The sequence below is a fragment of the Anolis sagrei genome, chromosome 8, assembly GCF_037176765.1.
Source record: "Anolis sagrei isolate rAnoSag1 chromosome 8, rAnoSag1.mat, whole genome shotgun sequence".
NCBI lineage: Eukaryota > Metazoa > Chordata > Lepidosauria > Squamata > Dactyloidae > Anolis > Anolis sagrei.
Window position 1 is genome coordinate 1,527,501 of NC_090028.1, and position 25,516 is coordinate 1,553,016.

Consider the following 25,516-nt stretch of genomic DNA (forward strand, 5'->3'; position numbering starts at 1 on the left):
GAAGAACACACGTCCCTGCTGCATTGAGCTTGCAATCCCAAAATTCAAAGCAGTGCAGTGCTATGCAATGCTATGCAATGCAACACCACCTTCTTTCCCATATTGACCCTTTATCTATATTGCACCATCAGATAACACGGACTTACTATCCCAAGAGACAAAAGCATGATGGCATTTGCAGGAAAGCTTCCCTCCCAGGTCTATATTCTGGATTTGTTCGTTTGGGAAGAAAAGGTCTCAGTGTTCGTTAGGAAATAAAAAGCCTACCGGCTGTTAGGAATTGTGGGAGTTGTAGTCCAAAACACCTGGAAGGCCTGAGTTGGCCCTTGCCCAATCTAAAGCATGGATTTCTGCCTCTTGGTGATGCAACCCTTGCAAAACATTTCCTCTCCGTTTTCCTTTGAAGCCAGAAAAAAGGTTGACAAAAAGGGACATCTGCGTTCCACAAAAGGACCCTCTCTTTTAATTTGCAACACTTGTGTGAATGGATGCATTTATATATATACATGTTGGGGTCACAAGTCCCAGAACCCCTCCCCACCCTGCAACCCTTACGGACTTGAGGTCCCATAAGTTCCCAAGCCACATCTCAGAGGATGATGGGATCTCAAGTCCAAAATTTGCCCATTTGCATTGGGATCTGCACTCGCTTCTCATCCCAAAGGCTTACTTCTGGATCTGGAAGAAGAACATGGAAAAAGCTGTGATGAGAGTTCCTTTTTATTGTAGATACTATATCGCTGCAAACCCTTTTTCTTTTCGGAAGAGATAGATCTATAAATACCTATATGTGTATATATATATATGATATTTATCCTGGATTATTTCCTCCCTTCTTCCCCCTCCAACGCCCCATTCACTTGTAGCAACTGGCAACCAAATGTGCAGTTTTTTAATTTATTATTATTATTATTATTATTATTATTATTATTATTATTATTATTTAAAAGTGATCTATCTATATTAATGTAAGGGAAGGAATTTGGGGGGGGGGTTGAGTTTTTCAAAGCACTTTCCTGACGAAGGTGGGATTCGAGGGGTTTATTTTTTCCTTCTTTTATTCTGTACGAGGTGAAATGTATTTATTTTTTGTGCATGACGGTTGTCAATGCGGATTTGCATTGATGCCACAATATTTACAAAATGTAAAACGAGGCAAAAAAAATAATATTATAATTATAATAATAACCCCACCATTGTCGTAGAGAGGATTATTGTGTCGAAATCTAATAAAAGATATTAAGATCAAGCAGAGATTCTCTGGAGTCGAAAGGACGCTTTATTTATTCGCTTTACTTACCAGCGAATAGGAATAACAACAACCATAAAAATAACAACAACAATTTGTTAAAACACACAGATAAAGCAAAATGCTACTAAAATGCATTTTAGTTACATTTTATTAGTTTTGGTGCGGTATATATACACATATACACATACATAAATATATACACATACATAAAACGTTTGGATGAAAGCCAGAGCTCAAGTGTGGTTATTAAAGCGGTGTGTATGTGTGTGTGTGCGTGTATATAATATGCGCCACATTATATATATATATATATATATATATATATATATATATAGTAATTATACATACCTGCCACATTTTATATATATAGAAAAATATGACCTGTATATATGTGTATGTGTATGTATAATACATGCCACATCATACCACATCACATTTTTATATATAAATGTGACATATATATATATAGTAATTATGCATACATGTCACATTTATATCTATAGAAAAATGTGACCTGTATATGTATGTGTATATATATGTGTGTGTGTGTATATATATATATATGTGTGTGTGTGTGTGTGTATAATACATGCCATATCATTCATATATATATATATATATATATATATATATATATCTCACATTTATTAAAATGTGCCATATATATATATATATATATACACACACCACTTTAATATATAGATATAGATATAGATATATAAATATATATAGTAATTATACATACATGTCACATTTTATATATATAGAAAAATGTGACCTGTATATGTATGTGTATATATATATGTGTGTGTGTGTATAATACATGCCACATCATATATATATATATATATATATATATATATCACATTTATTAAAATGTGCCATATATATATATACACACACCACATTAATATATAGATATAGATATATAAATATATATAGTAATGATGCATACATGCCCTATTTTATATCTATACAAAAATGTGACCTGTATGTGTATGTATGTATGTATATATATATATATATATATATATATATATGTATAATACATGCCACATCATATATATATATATATATATATATATATATATATATATATAACACATTTATATATAAAATGTGCCATGTATATGTATATGTGTATGTATGTGTGTATATATATATATAGTGTAATTATTGTCATAGTAATGATCTCAGTACAGCAAGGCACTGAAACACATCTTCTTGTCTAAAAGCTAATTTATTAAACACAAAAAAATAATATTTACACTAAAAGCTAAGCAGAACGAAAGCTTGCATCCATCTTGTGCGGCTACATGATTCATCTACACATTGTTATCTATACTCTAGCACCTCCTTACATTCCACAGTGACGTGATGACGTACGATGCTCTCTAGGCTCGATGCTACACAGCGTACATAGCTCTCCACTGTAAGATTTATGACTCTAAAGGAATGCCGCTCCTCTTCATGATACAGTTAATCCTTTCCACACAGGAATTACATTATGGCACATTGCATTACATTTCTAAGCACATAAAAACACTAACTTTGAAAACTACAATACACTATTTTAAAACACACATCAACAATTATACATACATGCTACATGTGTGGTGTGTGTGTGTGTGTGTGTGTGTGTTTGTGTGTGTATATATATATATATATATATATATAACATTTGTATGCCACCCATCTCACCCTGAAGGGCACTCAGAGTGGCTTACGAGTAATATGTAAATAAATACAATATATTATATTATTAGCATAGCACAATATTAGTATTACTTATTACGATATTGCACTACACCACTATACTATAATATTATTAGTAATATTACATGTAATATAAAAATATAATAATAATTATATTTTATACTAACACCACCAACAAGATATTGTACTATACCATTATACTGTAACATTATTAGTAATATTACATGTAATATAAAATATATAATTATAATATCATATTATTATTATTATTATTATTATATTATATTACATTATAATATACTAACACCACCAACAAGATATTGTACTATACCACTATACTGTAATATTATTAGTAATATTACATGTAATATAAAATATATATAAAATATATATAATTATAATATCATATTGGGGGAACCCTCCCAATGCAAATGATACAATAATTATATATATATATATATATATATATATATATATATATATAATGTTACATGTAATATTACTAATATATAATTATAATATCATATTGGGGGAACCCTCCCAATGCAAATGATACAATAATTATATATATATATATATATATATATATAATGTTACATGTAATATTACTAATATATAATTATAATATCATATTGGGGGAACCCTCCCAATGCAAATGATATAATTATATTATATATATATATATATATATATATATATATATATATATATATAATGTTACATGTAATATTACTAATATATAATTATAATATCATATTGGGGGAACCCTCCCAATGCAAATGATATAATTATATTATATATATATATATATATATATATATATAATGTTACATGTAATATTACTAATATATAATTATAATATCATATTGGGGGAACCCTCCCAATGCAAATGATATAATTATATTATATATATATTATATTACATGTGATATTACTAATATATAATTATAATATCATATTGGGGGAACCCTCCCAATGCAAATGATACAATAATTATATATATATATATATATATATATATATAATGTTACATGTAATATTACTAATATATAATTATAATATCATATTGGGGGAACCCTCCCAATGCAAATGATATAATTATATATAACATGAAATATATAAAATATATAATTATAACATCATATTATTATTAGTATTATATTGTATTACATCATAATATACTAACACCAACAACAATATATTGTACTATACCATTATACTATAATATTATTAGTAATATTACATGTAATATAAATATATATAATTATGATATCATATTATTATTATTAGTAATATTACATGTAATATAAAATATATAATTATGCTATCATACTGTAGTATTATATTGAATTACATTATAATACAATATATATACTCATACATAAGCCTTGATTGGCCAGGAAAGACAATTCATTCATTCACGCTGCTGTTTCCAAGGCAGCCGGTAGGTGGCAATAAAGAGCGTGGGAAGAGCGCCGCCAAGCGCATGCGCAGCCTCTCCAGCCAGGAGGAGGAGAAGGAGGCGGGGCTTAAAGAGCGGAGGCGGGTCCCGCTCAGCGGAGAGGAGGCGTTCCTTCGCGGCTTCCGTAGCTGCCTTCCTTCCGCTTCCAAGATGGCGAGCGCGGCCAAGCGGGCCAAGATGGCGTCCGGAGAAGGAGCCCTGGCGGCCTTCCTGGCCTGGGCCGAGCGGGAGGGCCTCCGGGTCAGCCCCAAGGTGCGGGGGCCTCCCTGGGTGGCCTTTTGTGTACACACTCGCCCGGGTTATTCGAAAAACTGTGTGAATTGTCCAAAACGCATCAGGTTGTGGGTGAACTACAACTCACCATAGTGGGAGTTGTAGTTCACCCTGTGGCCAGGCCCCTCCAACCCCTCCAGTAGGTAGAATTGGTCCTGGGGGTTCTGTGTGCCAAGTTTGGTCCAAATCCATCATCCACAGTGGTCTCATTCTCTGGTTGTGGGTGAACTACAACTCCCACTATGGTGAGCCACGCCCCTCAAACCCCCTCCAGTAAGTAGAATTACTCCTGGGGGTTCTGTGTGCCAAGTTTGGTCCAAATCCATCATCCACAGAGGTCTCATTCTCTGGTTGTGGGTGAACTACAACTCCCACTATGGTGAGCCAGGCCCCTCAAACCCCCTCCAGTAAGTAGAATTACTCCTGGGGGTTCTGTGTGCCAAGTTTGGTCCAAATCCATCATCCACAGAGGTCTCATTCTCTGGTTGTGGGTGAACTACAACTCCCACTATGGTGAGCCACGCCCCTCAAACCCCCTCCAGTAAGTAGAATTACTCCTGGGGGTTCTGAGTGCCAAGGCCATCATCCACAGAGGTCCCTTTCTCTGCTTGAGGGTGAACTACAACTCTATTTATTTGTTTATGACATTTATATGCTGCCCTTCTCACCCAAAGGGTGAACTACAACTCCCACTGTGGTGAGCCAGGCCCCTCAAACTGCCTCCAGTAGTTAGAGTTAGCCCCGGGGGTTCTGAGTACCAAGTTTGGTCCAAATCCATCATCCACAGAGGTCTCATTCTCTGGTTGTGGGTGAACTACAATTCCCACTATGGTGAGCCAGGCCCTTCAAACCCCTCCAGTAGGTAGAGTTGGTTCTAGGGGTTCTGTGTGCCAAGTCCATCATCCATAGAGGTCACATTTTCTGGTTGTGGGTGAACTACAACTCCCACTATGGTGAGCCAGACCCCTCAAACCTTCTCCAGAAGGTAGAATTAGTCCTGGGTGCCAAGTTTGGTCCAAATCCATCATCCACAGAGGTCCTTCTCTGGTTGTGGATGAACTACAACTCTTATTTATTTACGACATTTCTATGCCGCACCTCTCACCCCAAAGGGTGAACTACAACTCCCAGTGTGGTGAGCCAGGCCCCTCAACCCACCCCCCAAAGTAGTGGTGAGCTTGCATTTGGGAGTTGTAGCTCAGCTACATCCAGAGAGCACTGTGGACTCAAACAATGATGGATCTGGACCAAACTTGGCACAAATACTCCATATGCCCAAATATGAACACAGATGGAGTTTGGGGGAAATAGACCTTGACATTTGGGAGTTGTAGTCACTGGGATTTATAGTTCACCTACAATCAAAGAGCATTCTGAACTCCACCAATTACAGAATTGAACCAAATGTGACACATAGGACTCCCATGACCAACAGAAAATGCTTAAGGCCACCCAGTCCAACTCCCTTCACCAGGGCAAGAAAACGTAATCAAAGCCCTCCTGACAGAGAACCACCCAGCCATAGAGATAGATTGATATGATTCACACACACACATACTATCCTAGATTTGAAAGGGACCCCTAAAGAAGGACAATTTGCATGTCCCAGAGTAGGCCAACCAGACACTCTCCACATCAACGCTGACAAATAAACAAGATATACTGTTGACCCACAAGCATAATGACATTACATATATTAGAAGCCAACACTTTCTCAATATTTTATTTTCCAGATCACCAGACTGGGCCACAGCAACGCCTGGCAGGGGACTGCTAGTAATATATATATAATATACTAGCTGTCCCCTGCCAGGCGTTGCTGTGGCCCAGTCTGTTGATCTGGAAAATAAAGTAATGAGAAAGTGTTGGTTTCTAATATATGTAATTTCTTTCTGCTTGTGGGTAAACAGTATTTCTTGCTGTTTCTTTGCCAGTGTTGATGTGGAGAGTGTCTGGTTTGACCACCCTGGAACATGCAGGATATCATTGTCCTTTTTAAGGGTCCCTTTCAAATCTATGATACTATATCTCTGCATGTGTGAATCTCTCTCTCTCTCTCTATCTATCTATCTATCTATATCTATGGCTGGATGGCTCTTTGTCAGGACTCTTTGATTACGTTTTCTTGCCCTGGTGAAGGGAGTTGGACTGGGTGGCCTTAAGTATTTTCTGTTGGTCATGGGGGTTTTGTGTGGGAAGTTTGCCCCGATTCTGTTGTTCGTGGGGTTCAGAATACTCTTTGATTGTAGGTGAACTATAAATCCCAGTAACTACAACTCCCAAATGTCAAGGTCTATTTCCTCCAAACTCCATCTGTGTTCATATTTGGGCATATGGAATATTCGTGCCAATTTTGGTCCAGATCCATCATTGTTTGAGTCCACAGTGCTCTCTGGATGTAGGTGAACTACAACTCCCAAACTCAAGCTCAATGCCCACTAAACCCTTCCAATATTTTCTGTTGATCATGGGAGTTCTGTGTGCCACGTTTGGTTCAATTCCATCATTGGTGGAGTTCAGAATCCTTTTTGATTGTAGGTGAACTATAAATCCCAGCAACTACAACTCCCAAATGACAAAATCATAATTTTTTGAGTGATGGTCACTCCTTGTGTTGTGAGATGTTTTGTTACCAAATTTGGTGTGATTTCGTTCATTGGTTCTGTTGTTTTTAAGGTACTCATTATGCACAGAACATTTTTATATAGATAGATATAACTATTATAATATAGAAGGAATGTAAGAGTTCTTTAATGGTGAAACCCTAATCCTGAACCCCTTACTCAAACCCTTGCCCTAAGTGTCCCCTCCTTTCTATCCTTCCTTCACTCTCCCCGCTCTCACTCCGCCCCCTCTTTTCCCTTATTCACAACCGCCTTTGCGGCATCCCCGGAACGCTCTGAACTTCCAGACCCAGCTAGCATACCATCACCCTTACATAGTCCTTGTAATATAACAACAACAATAATAAACTTTATTTATACCCCGCCACCATCTCCCCAAAGGGGACTCGGGGCGGCTAACATGGGGCCAAGCCCGGACAACATGTTACAGCAAAATAAAACCAGAACATAAACAACAAGCAACATTGTCAAAATTACATAGAAAAAAAAGTATAAACACAATAACAAAAGAACATTCCAATAAACACAATCACGATAACAGTGGGCGGGCCACATGTACAGGATATAATGATTAAAAACAACTCTTATTAGATAAAAATAGGTTATTTGCAGGGAGCTCAGAAAAACACACAGGGTTGTGGAACTAAACTTCCCAATGCTCCTTGATTGTAGGTGAACTATAAATCCCAGTAACTGCAACTCAAATGTCAAGGTCTATTTCCCCCAAACTCTATCTGTGTTCATATTTGGGCATATGGAATATTTGTGCCTAGTTTGGTCCAGATCCATCATTGTTTGAGTCCATGGTGAACTACAACTCCCAAACTCAAGCTCAATGCCCACCAAACCCTTTCAATATTTTCTGTTGATCATGGGAGTTCTGTGTGCCAAGTTTGGTTCAATTCCCTCATTGGTGAAGTTCAGAATCCTCTTTGATTGTAGGTGAACTATAAATCCCAGCAACTACAACTCCCAAATGACAAAATCTAATTTTTTTTTTGAGTGAAGGACATACATTGGGTTGTTAGGTGTCTTGTGTCCAAATTTGATGTCAATTCGTCCAGGGTTTTTTGAGTTCTGTTAATCCCACAAACGAACATTACATTTATATTTATATAGATATGTATATGATTATAGTGAATGATATATTCTTATGTTTGCAGGTTTGTGTGAGCAGAGAGGGCACTGTGGCGGATTACGGCCTGGTGGCGCGAGAGGACCTTGAGGCAGGAGAAGTCTTGTTCTCGGTCCCACGGACAGCCCTCCTTTCCCAACACACCAGCCCCTTGGCTCCCCTCCTGCAGAAAGGTATGCAGATAAGGGGGAAATTTAATTTACAAGGCCATAAAAATCTCCAGCAAGCATGCAAAGAATGAGGAAGTACTTCATCAGTGTCAGAAGTGGTTAGTGAAGGGACAGCTCCCCAAGTGGCCAGAATACCCTCAAGGAAAGCTGGAATGTTAAATAGCCTCTGTGTGTCTGCCTATATATGTTGTGTGTCTATGGCAGTGATGGGCAACCTTTTGAGCTTGGTGTGTCAAAATTTGCCAAAAACTTGAGCATAATTTGGGTGGAGTGTCACTTTGAGAAAAAAACCATAATTTTGCAATATTTATAGTTTAAATAAGAAAAAAATGTATAATCCATGCTGAGTTATGGAGTGAACTATGCTCAAACGTGCAGATGTTAAATTTAAAGATGGAATTAGATTGGCTCTTATAAAGTGTATTTCTCTGTATGTGGCCGCATGCGTCTGCGTGTCATCAAAAATAGCCATGCGTGTCAGTGCTGGCACGCGTGTCATAGGTTCACCATCAGGGGTCTATGGCATTGAATGTTTGCCATGTGTATGTACATTGTCCCCTGTGGGGTGAGAAGGGCGGAATATAAATATTGCAAATAAATAAATAAATTCCTGCAGCAAACAGCCTTCGTCACTCTTCCCGTGTTTCAGTCCTTTCTGGTTTACATTGAAAAGAATTGTATACAGGCTGTTCTCGAAGGAAAGCTTTCATGGGTTGCTGTGAGTTTTCTGGGCTGTCTGGCTGTGTTCCAGAAGCATTCTCTCCTGACATTTCACCCACATCTATTTATTATTTATTTCACGCACTTCTACCCCGCCCTTCTCAACCCCCGAGGGGGGACTCAGGGCGGCTTACACAAGGCACAATTTGATGCCAACATAAACAATGGATAAAACAAGTATATAGCAATTATAACAATTAAACAGTCACTTTATACAACAAAATCATTAAAACTCAGCGTTCACCATCTCAGAGTCCATAAATTCATTCCATATTGTCTAGTCATTGTCCAGATTGCCCGAAAGCCTGGTCCCACAACCATGTTTTTAATTTCCTTCTGAGGGAAAGGAGGGATGTCGATGACCTGATTTCCCCGGGGAGTGAATTCCACAGGCGGGGGGCCACTGCCGAGAAGGTCCTGCTCCTCGTCCTCACCAACCTCACTTGTGATAGAGGTGGGGTCGAGAGCAGGGCCTCCCCAGAAGATCTCAAACTCTGAGGTGGGACGTAGAGGGAGATACGTTCGGACAGATACACTGGGCCGGAGCCGTATAGGGTTTTGTAGGTCAAGACCAGCACTTTGAATTGTGCTCGGAACTGGATCGGCAGCCAGTGGAGCTGACACAACAGGGGGGTGGTGTGCTCCCTGTATGACGCTCCAGTTAGTAATCTGGCTGCCGCCCGCTGGACTAATTGAAGTTTCCGAACAGTCTTCAAAGGCAACCCCATGTAGAGTGTGTTGCAGTAATCTATTTGGGATGTAACCAGAGCATGGACCACTGTGGCCAGATCTGGCTTCCCAAGGTATGGCAGGCATCCTCAGAGGTTGTGCACTTGTGGACTGCCTGTACAGAAAACACACACACATATACATATACACGCACATGCAGATGCACATACACAGATGCTAATATATATATATATACTGTATATATGTATATACTGTATAGCCCCTTTTTTAGGCTGAAAAAGCCCCCCTCGACTTATACTCGAGTCATAGAATCCTAGAATCAAAGAGTTGGAAGAAACCTCCTGGGCCATCACCCAATCCAACCCCGTTCTGCCAAGAAGCAGGAATATTGCATTCAAATCACCCCTGACAGATGGCCATCCAGCCTCTGTTTAAAAGCTTCCAAAGAAGGAGCATCCATCACACTCCCTCCGGGGCAGAGATTTCCACTGCTGAACGGCTCTCACAGTCAGGAAGTTCTTCCTCATGTTCAGATGGAATCTCCTCTCTTGTAGTTTGAAGGCGTTGTTCCATTGCGTCCTAGTCTCCAGGGAAGCGGAAAGGAAGCTTGCTCCCTCCTCCTCCCTGTGGCTTCCTTTCACATATTTATACATGGCTCTCATATCTCCTCTCAGCCTTCTCTTCTTCAGGCTAAACATGCCCAGCTCCTTAAGCCTCTCCTCATAGGGCTTGTTCTCCAGAGCCTTGATCATTTGAGTCACCCTCCTCTGGACACATTCCAGCTTGTCAATATCTCTCTTGAATTGTGGTGCCCAGAATTGGACACAATATTCCAGGTAAAGTGGTCTAACCAAAGCGGAATAGAGCATGGGGAGCAGGACTTCTTCCCTGGATCTAGACACTAGGCTCCTCTTGATGCAGGTCAACATCCCATTGGCTTTTTTTGCCGCCACATCACATTGTTGGCTCATGTTTAACTTGTTGTCCACGAGGACTCTAAGGTTATTTATTATTTTACTCCGTTATTAGTATTATTATTTAATCTTTTACTCTATTTGTTATTATTATTACATTTACATTATTTTACTTTACGGGCGCCTCACCGGGAAGGTGTAAGTGAAGGGCGGAGCAAGCTGCAGGCTTCTGGGGTGCCCGGGGTATAGACAAAAGAGATAGAGTGTCTCTGGGCCCGGACAAACACACCCCTTTTACCTGTCTGGCCCGCCCTTGTATCCTATTACAGTCCCTCCTTCTCTGCCTCTCAGATCTTGCTCCTGAAGACTGCAGTGAAGCGGTGATCTGAGAGGCAGAGAAGGAGGGACAGTAATAGGAAAATTACCAAATTGAAATCAAATCTGATGCTTTTTAAATTTTTATTTGGTGTGCGTTGTAAGACGGGTAGTCTTATTTATTTATTTATCGTGTCATCAGCAACCATACCATTGTGTTACAATTCTAACAGAACAAAACAAACACACAGATTAAAAAGAAAAAGAAAAAAAACACACAGATTTTGCAAGCTTGGTAGTTGGTTAAATGTCCTTTGACCAGTAGCTGGCCCCTTGGAGTGCCTCTGGTGTTGCCGCAAGAAGGTCCTCCATGGTGCATGTGGCAGGGCTCAGGGTGCATTGCAGCAGGTGGTCAGTGGTTTGCTCTTCTCCACACTCGCATGTCGAGGATTCCACTTTGTGGCCCCATTTCCTAAGGTTGGCTCTGCATCTCGTGGTGCCAGAACGCAGTCTGTTCAGCGCCTTCCAAGTCGCCCAGTCTTCTTCTGTGTGCCCAGGGGGGAGTCTCTCATCTGGTATCAGCCATTGATTGAAGTGCTGGGTTTGGGCATGCCACTTTTGGACTCTCGCTTGCTGGGGTGTTCCAGCGAGTGTCTCTGTAGATCTAAGAAAACTATGTCTTGATTTAAGTTGTTGACGTGCTGGCTGATACCCAAACAGGGGATGAGCTGTGTGTTTTTTTTCTTTTTCTGCCTTGGTCCTTTCACTATTGGCTGCTACTTCTCGGCGGATGCCAGGTGGTGCAATTCCGGCTAAACAGTGTAATTTCTCCAGTGGTGTAGGGCGCAGACACCCCGTGATAATGCGGCATGTCTCATTAAGAGCCACATCTACTGTTTTAGCGTGGTGAGATGTGTTCCACACTGGGCATGCGTACTCAGCAGCAGAGTAGCATAGCGCAAGGGCAGATGTCTTCACTGTGTCTGGTTGTGATCCCCGGGTTGTGCCAGTCAGCTTTCGTATGATGTTGTTTCTAGCGCCCACTTTTTGCTTGATGTTCAGGCAGTGCTTCTTGTAGGTGAGAGCACGGTCCAGAGTGACTCCTCCCAGGTATTTGGGTGTGCTGCAATGCTCCAGTGGGATTCCTTCCCAGGTAATAATCCTCAGAGCTCGGGATGCTTGTCTGTTCTTGAGATGAAAGGCACATGTCTGTGTTTTAGATGGGTTGGGGATCAGCTGGTTTTCCCTGTAATTGGCAGTTAGAGCACCTAGAGCTTCGGAGGGCTTCTTTTCAACCATCTCAAAGCTCCCTGCTTGAGCAGTGATGGCACGATCATCAGCATAGTAGTCTTATACGGCGAATATATCCCAAACTCTATATATCAGGGGTCCTCAAACTTTTTAAACCGGGGGCCAGTCCCTCAGACCGTTGGAAGGCCGGACTATAATTTTTTTATTAAAAAATCAATTAAAAAATCCCTCTGCACATTGCACATATCTGATTTTGCTGTGTGGAAGGGCCCTTCGAGGGAGGGGGTTCTTTCTCGCCCTCTTGAGGCAGTAATTCCAGGAGCAGAGAATGAGAAATCTTCCTATTTCTAGTCCGAACAAAATCTAGCTACCAGTATTTAAAAAAAACTAAAATTATAACTGTAAATAAAGAACAACACTCAAACACAGGGGAACTCCAGACAAGAAACAATCAGGGCCAGCTAATCCCCTCTCAACAAAGGATTCTCCCTAAAAACGGTCAGGCTATGAAATGGTCATCAAGGTGGCTAATTGAAACATTCCTACCTACCTCCAACAGACAAGAGTTCTTTCTCCCACCCTGGATCTTCCACAATTTTCCTAGTTAAAGGTTTTCCTCTGACATGAAGTCCAGTCGTGTCTGACTCTGGGGTGTGGTGCTCATCTGCATTTCTGAGTCGAAGAGCCGGCGTTGTCCGTAGACACCTCCAAGTTCATGTGGCCAGCATGACTGCATGGAGCGCCGGGCTCGATGAGCAGCATGAGCCTGTCAAGGGAGGAGCAGCCCCGCGCAGCCTACTCGTGCATAAAGCACCTCGCGAGGTGCTTTACATGCTAGTAGGCTACGTGGAGCAGCTGCCCTCGGCTGGCTCACGCTGCCCATCGGACCTGACGGATAGCGTGAGCCAGCCAAGGGAGGGGCACTGTGTGTGGGGGGGGGCGCTCCTCCTCCGCGGGCCAGATAAGTGCCCTTGGGGGGCCAGAAGTGGCCCGCGGGCCGTAGTTTGAGGACCCCTTCTATATATTAATTGGAAAAGTTGGGGGTCGTCTTATACACCCAGTCGTCTTATATGCCGGAATATTCTGCTTTGGTTAGACCACATTACCTGGAATATTGTGTCCAATTCTGGGCACCACAATTCAAGAGAGATATTGACTCTAAGCTGGAATGTGTCCAGAGGAGGGCGACTCAAATGATCAAGGGTCTGGAGAACAAGCCCTATGAGGAGCGGCTTAAGGAGCTGGGCATGTTTAGCCTGAAGAAGAGAAGGCTGAGAGGAGATATGATAGCCATGTATAAATATGTGAGAGGAAGCCACAGGGAGGAGGGAGTAGATCAAGGGTCTGGAGAACAAGCCCTATGAGGAGCGGCTTAAGGAGCTGGGCATGTTTAGCCTTCAGAAGAGAAGGCTGAGAGGAGATATGATAGCCATGTATAAATATGTGAGAGGAAACCACAGGGAGGAGGGAGCAGATCAAGGGTCTGGAGAACAAGCCCTGTGAGGAGCGGCTTAGGGAACTGGGCATGTTTAGCCTGAAGAAGAGAAGGCTGAGAGGAGATATGATAGCCATGTATAAATATGTGAGAGGAAACCATAGGGAGGAGGGAGCAGATCAGGGGTCGGGAGAACAAGCCCTATGAGGAGCGGCTTAAGGAGCTGGGCATGTTTATCCTGAAGAAGAGAAGGCTGAGAGGAGATATGATAGCCATGTAGAAAATATGTGAGAGGAAGCCACAGGGAGGAGGGAGCAGATCAGGGGTCTGGAGAACAAGCCCTATGAGGAGCGGCTTAAGGAGCTGGGCATGTTTAGCCTGAAGAAGAGAAGGCTGAGAGGAGATATGATAGCCATGTATAAATATGTGAGAGGAAGCCACAGGGAGGAGGGAGCAGATCAGGGGTCTGGAGAACAAGCCCTATGAGGAGCGGCTTAAGGAGCTGGGCATGTTTAGCCTTCAGAAGAGAAGGCTGAGAGGGGATATGATAGCCATGTATAAATATGTGAGAGGAAGCCACAGGGAGGAGGGAGCAGATCAGGGGTCTGGAGAACAAGCCCTATGAGGAGCGGCTTAAGGAGCTGGGCATGTTTAGCCTGAAGAAGACAAGCCTGAGAGGAGATATGATAGCCATGTAGAAAATATGTGAGAGGAAGCCACAGGGAGGAGGGAGCAGATCAAGGGTCTGGAGAACAAGCCCTATGAGGAGCGGCTTAAGGAGCTGGGCATGTTTAGCCTGAAGAAGACAAGGCTGAGAGGAGATATGATAGCCATGTAGAAAATATGTGAGAGGAAGCCACAGGGAGGAGGGAGCAGATCAGGGGTCTGGAGAACAAGCCCTATGAGGAGCGGCTTAAGGAGCTGGGCATGTTTAGCCTGAAGAAGACAAGGCTGAGAGGAGATATGATAGCCATGTAGAAAATATGTGAGAGGAAGCCACAGGGAGGAGGGAGCAGATCAGGGGTCTGGAGAACAAGCCCTATGAGGAGCGGCTTAAGGAGCTGGGCATGTTTAGCCTGAAGAAGACAAGGCTGAGAGGAGATATGATAGCCATGTAGAAAATATGTGAGAGGAAGCCACAGGGAGGAGGGAGTAGATCAAGGGTCTGGAGAACAAGCCCTATGAGGAGCGACTTAAGGAGCTGGGCATGTTTAGCCTGAAGAAGAGAAGGCTGAGAGGGGATATGATAGCCATGTATAAATATGTGAGAGGAAGCCACAGGGAGGAGGAGGGAGCAAGCTTCCTTTCTGCTTCCTTGGAGACTAGGACGCAATGGAGCCATGGCTTCAAACTACAAGAGAGGAGATTCCATCTGAACACGAGGAAGAACTTCCTGACTGTGAGAGCCGTTCAGCAGTGGAACTCTCTGCCCCGGAGTGTGGTGGAGGCTCCTTCTTTGGAAGCTTTTAAACGGAGGCTGGATGGCCATTTGTCAGGGGTGATTTGAATGCAACATTCCTGCTTCTTGGCAGAATGGGGTTGGACTGGATGGCCCATGAGGTCTCTTCCAACTCTTTGATTCTAGGATTCTATGATACGGGTACATACAAATCCAACTTAAGAAGAAGCCATCCTAATGTTGAATCCTGGCTTGGGTGTGGCATGAACTCACCAGAGTTTCCTTTCTTTCCTCCGCCAGAACACGCCTCCCTGGAGAGCTCCTCCGGGTGGGTCCCGCTCCTGCTCTGCCTGCTGCACGAATCCACCGACACGCATTCCCGCTGGGCGCCTTACCTGTCCCTCTGGCCCGGCTTCAGCAGCCTGGACCTCCCCATGTTCTGGTAAGAGACGCGCGGTACTCTCTCCCATCCGTGTCCAGCCTCCTCTTAGGATCCGGCTCCCCATCTTTGAGAGGACAGTAGTCTGCCTTCTCTGCCTCTCAGCCCTTCCTTATGCGCCACAATAGAGGATGTCTCACACATACAGAATAGTTTTCAACTGGGAGTGTGTGAGTGTATCTATATCTATATCTCCTATTGTGATTTTCCAAAGCCACACTCTCTCGGCTTCCGAGGAAAGCTGGGGCAAACTTCGAATATGTTTTAATGGTAATTATTTTAATTATTTCCAACATTTATTGGATGTATTTTTGTAGAATTTCAAGATCTTTTGCGGTGTAATGTACCATCTATGTATCTAGGTTCTTGTGGGTTTTTTCTGGCTATATGGCCATGGTCTAGAGGCATTTTCTCCTGACGTTTTGCCTGCATCTATGGCAAGCATCCTCAGAGGTAGTGAGGCCTGTTGGAACTAGGACAATGCATTTATATATCTGTGGAATGACCACTGTGGACTCGTACAATGGTGGATCTGGACCAAACTTGGCACAAATACTCAATATGCGAAAATGTGAACACTGGTGGAGCCTGGGGAAAATAGACCTTGGCTTTTGGGAGTTGTAGTTGCTGGGATTTATAGTTCACCTACAATCAAAGAGCATTCTGAACTCCACCAATGATGGAATTGAACCAAACATGGCATACAGGACTTCCATAACCAACTGAAAATACTGGAAGGGTTTGGTGAGCATGGACCTTGATTTTGGGAGTTGTAGTTCACCTACATCCAGAGAGCACTGTGGACTCAAAAAATGATGGATCTGGACCAAACTTTATAGTTCATTACAATCAAAGAACATTCTGAACTCCACCAACGATAAAAGTGGCTCAAACCCCCCACATGGAATCCCCATGACCATCAGAAAATACTGCGGTTTTTTTATGTTCTTTGGCGACCCCTCTGACACCCCTTCGCGACCCCCTCAGGGGTCCTGACCCCCAGGTTGAGAAACACTGCTATAAGGAGACTCAAAGGGGCTAACATTCATTGATTCGTTCCTTGATTCTTTCTCTCTTCCTTTCTTTCTTTCTGCCCAGGAGCCGGGAGGAGCGGAAGCGGCTGCTGCAAGGGACGGGGGTCTCGGAGGCGGTGGAGCGAGACCTGTCCAGCATCCAGGAGGAGTTCTCCTCGGTGGTCCTGCCCTTCATGAAGGCCCACCCGGACCTCTTCAACCCCAAAGTGCACACCCTGGAGCTCTACAAGCGGCTGGTGGCCTTCGTCATGGCCTACAGGTGAGGAAGGAGGAGGAGGGGGCATCTCCTGCTTTCGCTTCTCCCGCTTACGAGAAGCTGGGCCCTACTTCTGTCTCCCCCAGAACCCCAGGCCAGGAAAGCCCTCTGACTTTAAACACAACACAGCTGAGTAGAGATGCAAGCAGTTTATTGGAAATAGTTTAAAAGCAGTAGCAGTAAAAAAAAAAAAAACTCCATAAAAATAGGTAAATCCAATTAGGTAGAAAGATTATTTCATAGAATCCTAGAATCCAAGAGTTGGAAGAGACCTCCTGGGCCATCCAGTCCAACCCCATTCTGCCAAGAAGCAGGAATATTGCATTCAAAGCACCCCTGACAGATGGCCATCCAGCCTCTGTTTAAAAGCTTCCAAAGAAGGAGCCTCCACCACACTCCGGGGCAGAGAGTTCCACTGCTGAACGGCTCTCACAGTCAGGAAGTTCTTCCTCGTGTTCAGGTGGAATCTCCTCTCTTGTAGTTTGAAGCCATTGTTCCATTGCATCCTAGTCTCCAGAAAACAAGCTCGCTCCCTCCTCCCTATGACTTCCCCTCACATATTTATACATGGCTATCATGTCTCCTCTCAGCCTTCTCTTCTTCAGGCTAAACATGCCCAGCGCCTTAAGCTGCTCCTCATTTATTTATTTATTATTTACAGTATTTATATTTGGCCCTTCTCACCCCGCAGGGGACGCGGATTACAATGTACACATATATGGCAAACATTCACTGCCATAGACACACAACATATATACACACAGAGGCTATTTAACATTCCAGCTTTTTTCATGAGGGTATTCTGGCCACCAGGGGCGCTGTCGCTTCACCGTCCATTTGTGACACTGATGGAGTACTTCCTCATTCTTTGCATGCTAGCTGGAGATTTTTATGGCATCGTAAATTAGCCTTTAAATACACTATTTAATCTAGTGCTTTCCTTTTATTTATTTATGTATTTATTTACAGTATGTATATTCCACCATTCTCACACCGCAGGGGACTAAGGGCGGATTACAATGCACATATACATGGTAAACATTCACTTCCATAGACGCACAACATATATAGACAGACACACAGAGGCTATCTAACATTCCAGCTTTTTTCATGAGGGTATTCTGGCCACTAGGGGCGCTGCCGCTTCACCGTCCATTTGTGACACTGATGGAGTATTTCCTCATTCTTTGCATGCTTGCTGGAGATTTTTATGGCCTCGTAAATCAGTATATTAGCACCAGGGGAGCTGTCGCTTCACCGTCCATTTGTGACACTGATGAAGTACTTCCTCATTCTTTGCATGCTTGCTGGAGATTTTTATGGCCTCGTAAATCAGTTATATTAGCACCAGGGAAGCTGTCGCTTCACCGTCCATTTGTGACACTGATGGAGTATTTCCTCATTCTTTGCATGCTTGCTGGAGATTTTTATGGCTTCATAAATCAGTTATATTAGCACCAGGGGAGCTATCGCTTCACCGTCCATTTGTGACACTGATGGAGTACTTCCTCATTCTTTGCATGCTAGCTGGAGATTTTTATGGCGTTGTAAATTAGCCTTTAGATACACTATTTAATCTAGTGCTTTCCTTTTATTTATTCATTTATGTATTTATTTACAGAGATTTTAATAGCGTTGTAAATTAGCCTTTAGATACACTTCTTTACTCTAATCTAGTACTTTCCCTTTACTTATTTATTTATGTATTTACAGAGATTTTTATGGCGTTGTAAATTAGCCTTTAGATACACTTCTAGTGCTTTCCTTTTATTTAGTTATTTATTTACAGAGATTTTTATGGTGTTGTCAATTAGCCTCCCCGCATAAGCGGTACCTAAATTTCCTACTTGACAGATGCAACTGTCTTTCGGGCTGCAAAGGTCGACAGCAAGCTACACAAATTGGTCGGAAGCTCACTCCGACCCGGGCTGGCTTCGAACTCATGACCTTTTGGTCAGTAGTGATCTTAATGCAGCTGACTCCCAGCCAGCTTGCGCCACAGTCCCGGTGCAGGAACAAAGAGTCCAGGAAATTAATCCATCAGAACTCATGAAAAACAAATACAGAAACTTCCAAGGTAATGTCAATGTACAGGTTCCACAGGTATGCACAGCAAAAGCGTGCTGGGCCCATAACCAAGTGTCAATGGAATGGCAATGATCTCAGCCCACACAAGGCACTGAAACGCATCTTCTTAAACTAGAGCTACTTTATTAAACACAAAACTAAAATAATATTCACACTAGAAGCTAAGCAGAACAAGAAACACCTTGAGCAGCTACATGGCTCGGCTTTTCGTTGTAATCTAGAATCAGGCACCTCCTTACATTCCACAGTGACGTGATGATGTATGACGTACAACGGCAACACAGTGTACAACACTTCCTGCACTGAGATTTACGACTCCTTCTTCATGATACAGTTAACCCTTTCCACACAGGAATTGCATCTCCGGAACACTGCATTACAAAGCATCACATTTCTAAGCACATAAACACTAACTTTGAAAACTACAATACAGTTAATCAAAACACACACATATATTCTCAACAGGTAAAACTCCAAAAGTTGAATCATGAATCAACAAAGGCACTTAAACACGTGAATCTATCCACGGCAATACTTCCAAGGACCAGGAAAAATGTTGTGATTCAATGTCAATGTTGCTTCGTCTGACTACAGATTCTGTGCTTGGCACTTTTTATCCCCTAATCTACTCATTGACCCAAGCGGCCAGAAACGGATTTAGTTTCAGCCTTGACTCTGTTATCAATCTCTCTCTCAGTCTGGCAGAACGCCTGAGAGATTGGGTTGTTTGCCTGTGCTGACTAAAAACATGCCTTCTATCTATTGGCTCATTTATTTCAGGTGCCAAGCTATTCTCAGGCTCCAAATCATGGGAATTCTCTGGTAGCCATTCAGGGACCACACCAACCATCATCCCCAAATCTTTCAGGAACACATTCTCATCAGAAAAGACACTTTGAACAGGAATCCCATCTAGAGCAACTTCATCATTACCTACATGAACCTCATTGTCATTCCCAACATCCAGAGTACCCTGACACAACCACAGGCTCATCTCCAACATAGGCCAACTTGGCGTTTTGGACTTCAACTCCCACAATTCCTCACAGTTTCCTGGCTTTCCAAGCCTCCCAGCTTTTCTGCCCTTTTGTAATGTCTTGATTATTGGACTATTTATTATTATTTTAATAATACTATGATATTATTATTTTATATTATTACTATTTTGTAATTTTGTTGTTTCGACTTTCTCAGCGCCCCTCCCCTCTCTGTCTAAACCTTTCGCTGGCTTGTAATTTTCCATTTTTTTCTTTCGAGGGGGTCACCCCAAGATAAGGGCAGCGTGGGTCTCCCCCTCAAAAACAAAACATGTTTCATCCTAGTATATGTATTTCCTTATGACTAGTTTCCAGGAGCCTTTGGATGATGAAGAGGAAGGCGAGCCCAATCCTCCCGTGATGGTGCCTCTGGCGGACCTCCTCAATCACGTGGCCAACCACAACGCCAACCTGGAGTATTCCCCCGTAAGCCTTGTTTAATGGATAGACTTGTTACAGGGCCTTGAGTGCATGCATGGGCCAACAGGTGTTTTGGACTTCAACTCCCACAATTCCTAACAGCCTCAGGTCCTTTCCTTTTTACCCTTGTTAGTATTATTACATTTACATTATTTTACTCTATTATTATTGTGAAGGTGCGTGTTGTAAAACACCCACTGCCACCTAATCTATGAGGGAAGCCGGGCAACGATCAATATCAAGCTAGGAGCTATTTTATAAAGGGACTGTTAATTACAGAAGGCTTTATTCATTTGATAGCGTAGCGTTTACTGTTTCTGGCTGACTTTACTATTGCAGGCTGTTCAATTTAGGAGAAACTGTATCAGGCAAGGCTTGAGGAAAACAGTAACAAGTTTATTTTAACAGGAGTATAACATGTTTAGCTGTTTCTTCACAAGAGCCACAAATCTTGATGGTTACATTGGTAAGGTTTCATGAGTAATCTCAGGCACAGACTTCAAAACGTTTCACAGCAGGTACAACAGGCTCAAACCCAGCCAAACCTTGATTCTTAATTTAGAATCAACAACCCCCTGTAGTTCTATCACTACTGGGTCCTTCTCTGCAACCACTTTGGTCACCAATTGATTCCCTGAATCTCCACCCTGAGATACAGTCTTTCCTATAGCACACCGGCTACAGACACATTCCCTGAATCTCCACCCAGACTCAGTCCTCTCAGTAGCTCACCGGCTTACTGACTGACTTTTTAAAACAGCTGCCTCCTGAAGAGGCAGTTGGCTCCGCCCCTGTTGCTATGGCAACTCAGCTAACGCCAAGCCACCACCTCCAACAAAACATAATCTCCCATACTTACCATCCCTAAACTACTGTTTAAATTACACATAACCAAAGGAATAAAATTTACACATCATCACAATTATTATTACATGTATTATTTTTCTCTATTTATTATTATTATTGCCTTTCCTGACTTGCGTTCCGGTCTTTTTCTGCAGGAGCGGCTGAAGATGGTGGCCACTCGGCCCATCTTGAAAGGCCAGGAGATCTTCAACACCTACGGAGAGCTGGCCAACTGGCAGCTCCTCCACATGTACGGCTTCGCCGAGCCGTACCCGGGCAACACCAACGACGCGGCCGACATCCCGATGCTGACCCTCCTCCAGGCCGCGCTGGAAGGCAAGAGGTTCCCCAGGAGAGAGAGAGAGAGAGAGAGCGGAGCCCCTGCCTGACTTTTCCTTTCGAAGCATGCCCTTGGTTTTGAAGCATGCCCTTGGTTTCCTTTTGAAGCATGCCCTTGGTTTTGCATCCCTGTAGGCGCAAAGACGGACCAAGAGCGGCAGCTGACCTTGGAGCAGTGGGACTACCTCTGCGGCCTGGAGATGGTGGGCGAGGAAGGGGCCTTTGTGGTCGGATGGGAGGGCGTCCTCACCGAGGAAGAGCTCTATGTCTCACTGAAGGTGAGGGAGTGGCCCAGAAGGGGTGGCAGGCTCTGGGGTGCCGCTTCCCCCTCTGCGGTTCCCTACCGGGTTTCATCGCACAATAGTCGCACCCCACTCTCCACTTTTTGGATAGAAAAAATTGTATTATATATATATATATATATATTTCGATGTTGAACATTTTAAATACATTTAAATACTCAAAATCTCAGAGTACTGATAACATGTTAAGTACCATATATACTTGAGTATAAGCAGAGCTTTTTAAACCCTTTTTTGGGCTGGAAAAGCCCTCCTTGACTTATACTCGAGTCAAAAGTTATTTATTTTAATGTTGTTGTTATTATTATTATTACATTTCTTATTTTACTCTATTATTTTTATTACATTTACATTTTACTCTGTTATTATTAATTTACATTTTACTCTATTATTATTACATTTATTTTTTCTCTATTATAGTTATTACATTTCTTATTTTACTCTATTGATATTACTTTTATTTTTTACTCTTATTACATTTCTTATTTTGCTCTATTATTTATTATTGTTATTTATTATTACATCTATTATTTTACTCTATTTATTCTTATAGTTATTACATTTATTATTTTACTCTATTATTACATTTATTTTTACTCTATTACATTTCTTCTTTTACTCTATTTTTATTATTGTCACCATTTATTATTATTACATCTATTATTTTACTCTATTATATGTATTACATTTATTATTTTACTCTATGTAGTTATTACATTTATTTTTACTCTTATTATTACATGTCTTATTTTACTCTACTATTATTTTTATTATTGTAGCTATTTATTATTATTACATCTATTATTTTACTCTATTATTATTATTACATTTACTTTTCTCTATTATAGTTATTACATTTCTTATTTTACTGTTTGTTATAACATTTATTTTTACTCTATTATTACATTTCTTATTTTACTATTATTTTTATTGTCGCTATTCATTTTTATTACATCTATTATTTTACACTCTGTATTGTTATTACATTTATTTTTACTCTATTACATTTCTTATTTTACTCTTTTATTTTTATTATTGTTGCTATTTATTATTATTATTACACCTACATCTTTTGTTGAGAGGTGATTAGATGTCCCCGATTGTTTCCTCTCTGTTGTTTTGCTGTTGTAATTTTAGTTTTTTTTAAATACTGGTAGCCAGATTTTGTTCATTTTCATGGTTTCCTCCTTTCTGTTGAATCTAATCACCTCTCAACAAAAGATTGCCCCAGGCCATCAAATGCTAATCAAGGTGGTTGATTGAGATATTCACACCTAGCTCCAGCAGACAAGAGTCCTTTGTCCCACCCTGGTCATTCCACAGATAAATAAACCCATTTTCCTAGTTCTAACAGACCTCACGACCTCTGGGGATGCTTGCCATAGATGCAGGTGAAGTGTCAGGAGAGAATGCTTCTAGAACATGGCCATAGAGCCCGAAAAAACCTATAACAACATTATTATTATTATTATTATTATTATTATTATTATTGTAAATAAATAAATAATATTAGTAAGCGACTGAGGGGGAAAAGGAAGGTTGGTGGGAATTGTGGGAGTTGAAGTCTAAAGTTGGTGTAGTTTAATAAACCTTTCCCGTCTTTTTCTGATGGAACCAATTGGGAGATGGCACTTCTATCCCATAATGAACCCCGTGTTCCTTCTGCTTTTGTGACCTGAGGTGCTGACCATGCCTGCGGCGGAGTTCAAGGCGCTGAAGGAGCCGGGGGCGGCGGAGCCCAGCGCGAGGGCGGGGGGCCAGCTGCTCTCCAAGGCGGCCCTCCCGGCCCTGAACCCGGCCTGGAAGCGGCTCCTCTCCAGCGCGGCCCTCCTGGCCCTGAAAGCCTACCGTTCGGACCTGAAGTCGGAGGAGGAGACGCTGCAGCAGGGACAGACCTACGCCCGGCTCAGCTCCCGGGAGCGCCACGCCCTTCAGGTGCGCTACGGAGAGAAGAAAGTGCTGCACCATCTGCTCCAGCTGCTGAGCGCGTGACACAGAATAACACCACGGCTGCGGCCCCCGCTATCGGTCTGTGTGGGTGTGCCCCTTTGTTCCGCAGGTGCGCCTTGGGGTGCTTCCGGGTCAGGCGCCCCCTTCCTACCGCCCTTAAGGTATTTCCGATGGAAATTCTCAGGACACAGATTTTGGGGCTTTGAAAGCAAGAGTGTTCCAGGCATGCTCTCAAGTGACCCACAAGATGGGTTCTGAAGGTTTGTTCTTAAGTTGCGTTTGGATGTAAGTCGGAACACGGACATTTTCAAAGTGTTGGATATACACAGTAGAGTCCGGCTTATCCAACATAGACGGGCCGGCGGAACGTTGGGTAAGCGAAAAGGTACTACAACGAATCGACAGAAAAAGCAGTAACATTATGTAGTCGTTATTGTATTTACAGGCTAGGCCTCGTGCGGAGGACCCCTCGCCTGCCCTACGCCCTCGCTGGATGGCGAGAGTGTGAGGCAGGTGAGGTGGGCTTTGCGCGAGGCCAGGCCTCATGCGAAGGAGCCCACACTTGGCCCGTGCCCTTGGGGTGGGGCAAACGGAGGCGGTCTCACGACCCCTCTGAAATGGCCAGGCGACCCCCCTGGGGGTCGCAACCCCCAGGTTGAGAACTGCTGCTTTAGAGAAGTGGTTCTCAACCTGGGGTCCCATATGTTTTTGGCCTACAAGTCCCAGAAATCCTAGACATTTTACCAGCTGTTAGGATTTCTGGGAGTTGGAGGCCAAAAACATCTGGGGACCCCAAGGTTGAGGACCACTGCTTTAGAAGATTGTAGTAAAGGGTAAAGGACCAGAGCAGCCACTCACTGCAGCCCTTCTCCCGATTAAATGAAAACATACCCTGTTATTAGTCTGAACTATAGAAGCCGGCAGGACTGAAAACTGACAGGTTGCAGGTTCAAATCCAGGGAGAGTGTGGATGAGCTCCCTCTATCAGCTCCAGCTCCTCATGCGGGGACATGAGAGAAGCCTCCCACAACAATGGTAAAAACATAAAAAAAACATCCGAGTGTCCCCTGGGCAACATCCTTGCAGACAGCCCATGACTATTGCGGTACCCGCTCCTGCCTGCCTTTTGTATCGTGTTTATTTTCATTCTGGGAGAGGGTCTTTTGTATTGTGCCATCCGAATGGACGGAACGAAACGGAAAGACGAATTAAACGGATGATACAGATACCAGGCCCATGACTATTGCGGTACCCGCTCCTGCCTGCCTTTCGTATCGAATTTGTTTTCGTTCTGGGAGAGGGTGTTTTGTATTGTGCCATCCGAATGGACGGAACAAAATGGAAAGACGAATTCAACGGATGATACAGATACCAGGCCCCTGACTATTGCGGTACCCGCTCCTGCCTGCCTTTCGTATCGTGTTTATTTTCATTCTGGGAGAGGGTCTT

At 42.6% G+C, this 25,516-nt stretch overlaps 1 protein-coding gene across 1 annotated transcript; it reads left to right on the forward strand.

Annotated features, from left to right (window-relative positions):
* The first annotated feature begins 4,498 nt into the window (after window positions 1–4,498).
* SETD6 (SET domain containing 6, protein lysine methyltransferase) lies at window positions 4,499–24,142 on the forward strand. Its single transcript, XM_067470935.1, has 8 exons — window positions 4,499–4,682; window positions 8,491–8,635; window positions 15,657–15,798; window positions 16,894–17,088; window positions 20,519–20,636; window positions 21,632–21,812; window positions 21,951–22,093; window positions 23,798–24,142. Exons 1-8 carry the CDS (start codon window positions 4,581–4,583, stop codon window positions 24,107–24,109), a joined length of 1,338 nt encoding a protein of 445 aa, XP_067327036.1. The 5' UTR covers window positions 4,499–4,580; the 3' UTR covers window positions 24,110–24,142.
* The last annotated feature ends 1,374 nt before the right edge of the window (window positions 24,143–25,516 follow it).

Excerpts from the sequence above, each read along its gene's own strand:
- SETD6 (XM_067470935.1), top strand. The coding sequence starts at position 4,581 with ATGGCGAGCGCGGCCAAGCGGGCCAAGATGGCGTCCGGAGAAGGAGCC. Across the intron at positions 4,683-8,490 it reads GCCTCCGGGTCAGCCCCAAG|GTTTGTGTGAGCAGAGAGGG; the intron begins GTGCGGGGGCCT and ends TTATGTTTGCAG. Across the intron at positions 17,089-20,518 it reads GCCTTCGTCATGGCCTACAG|TTTCCAGGAGCCTTTGGATG; the intron begins GTGAGGAAGGAG and ends CCTTATGACTAG.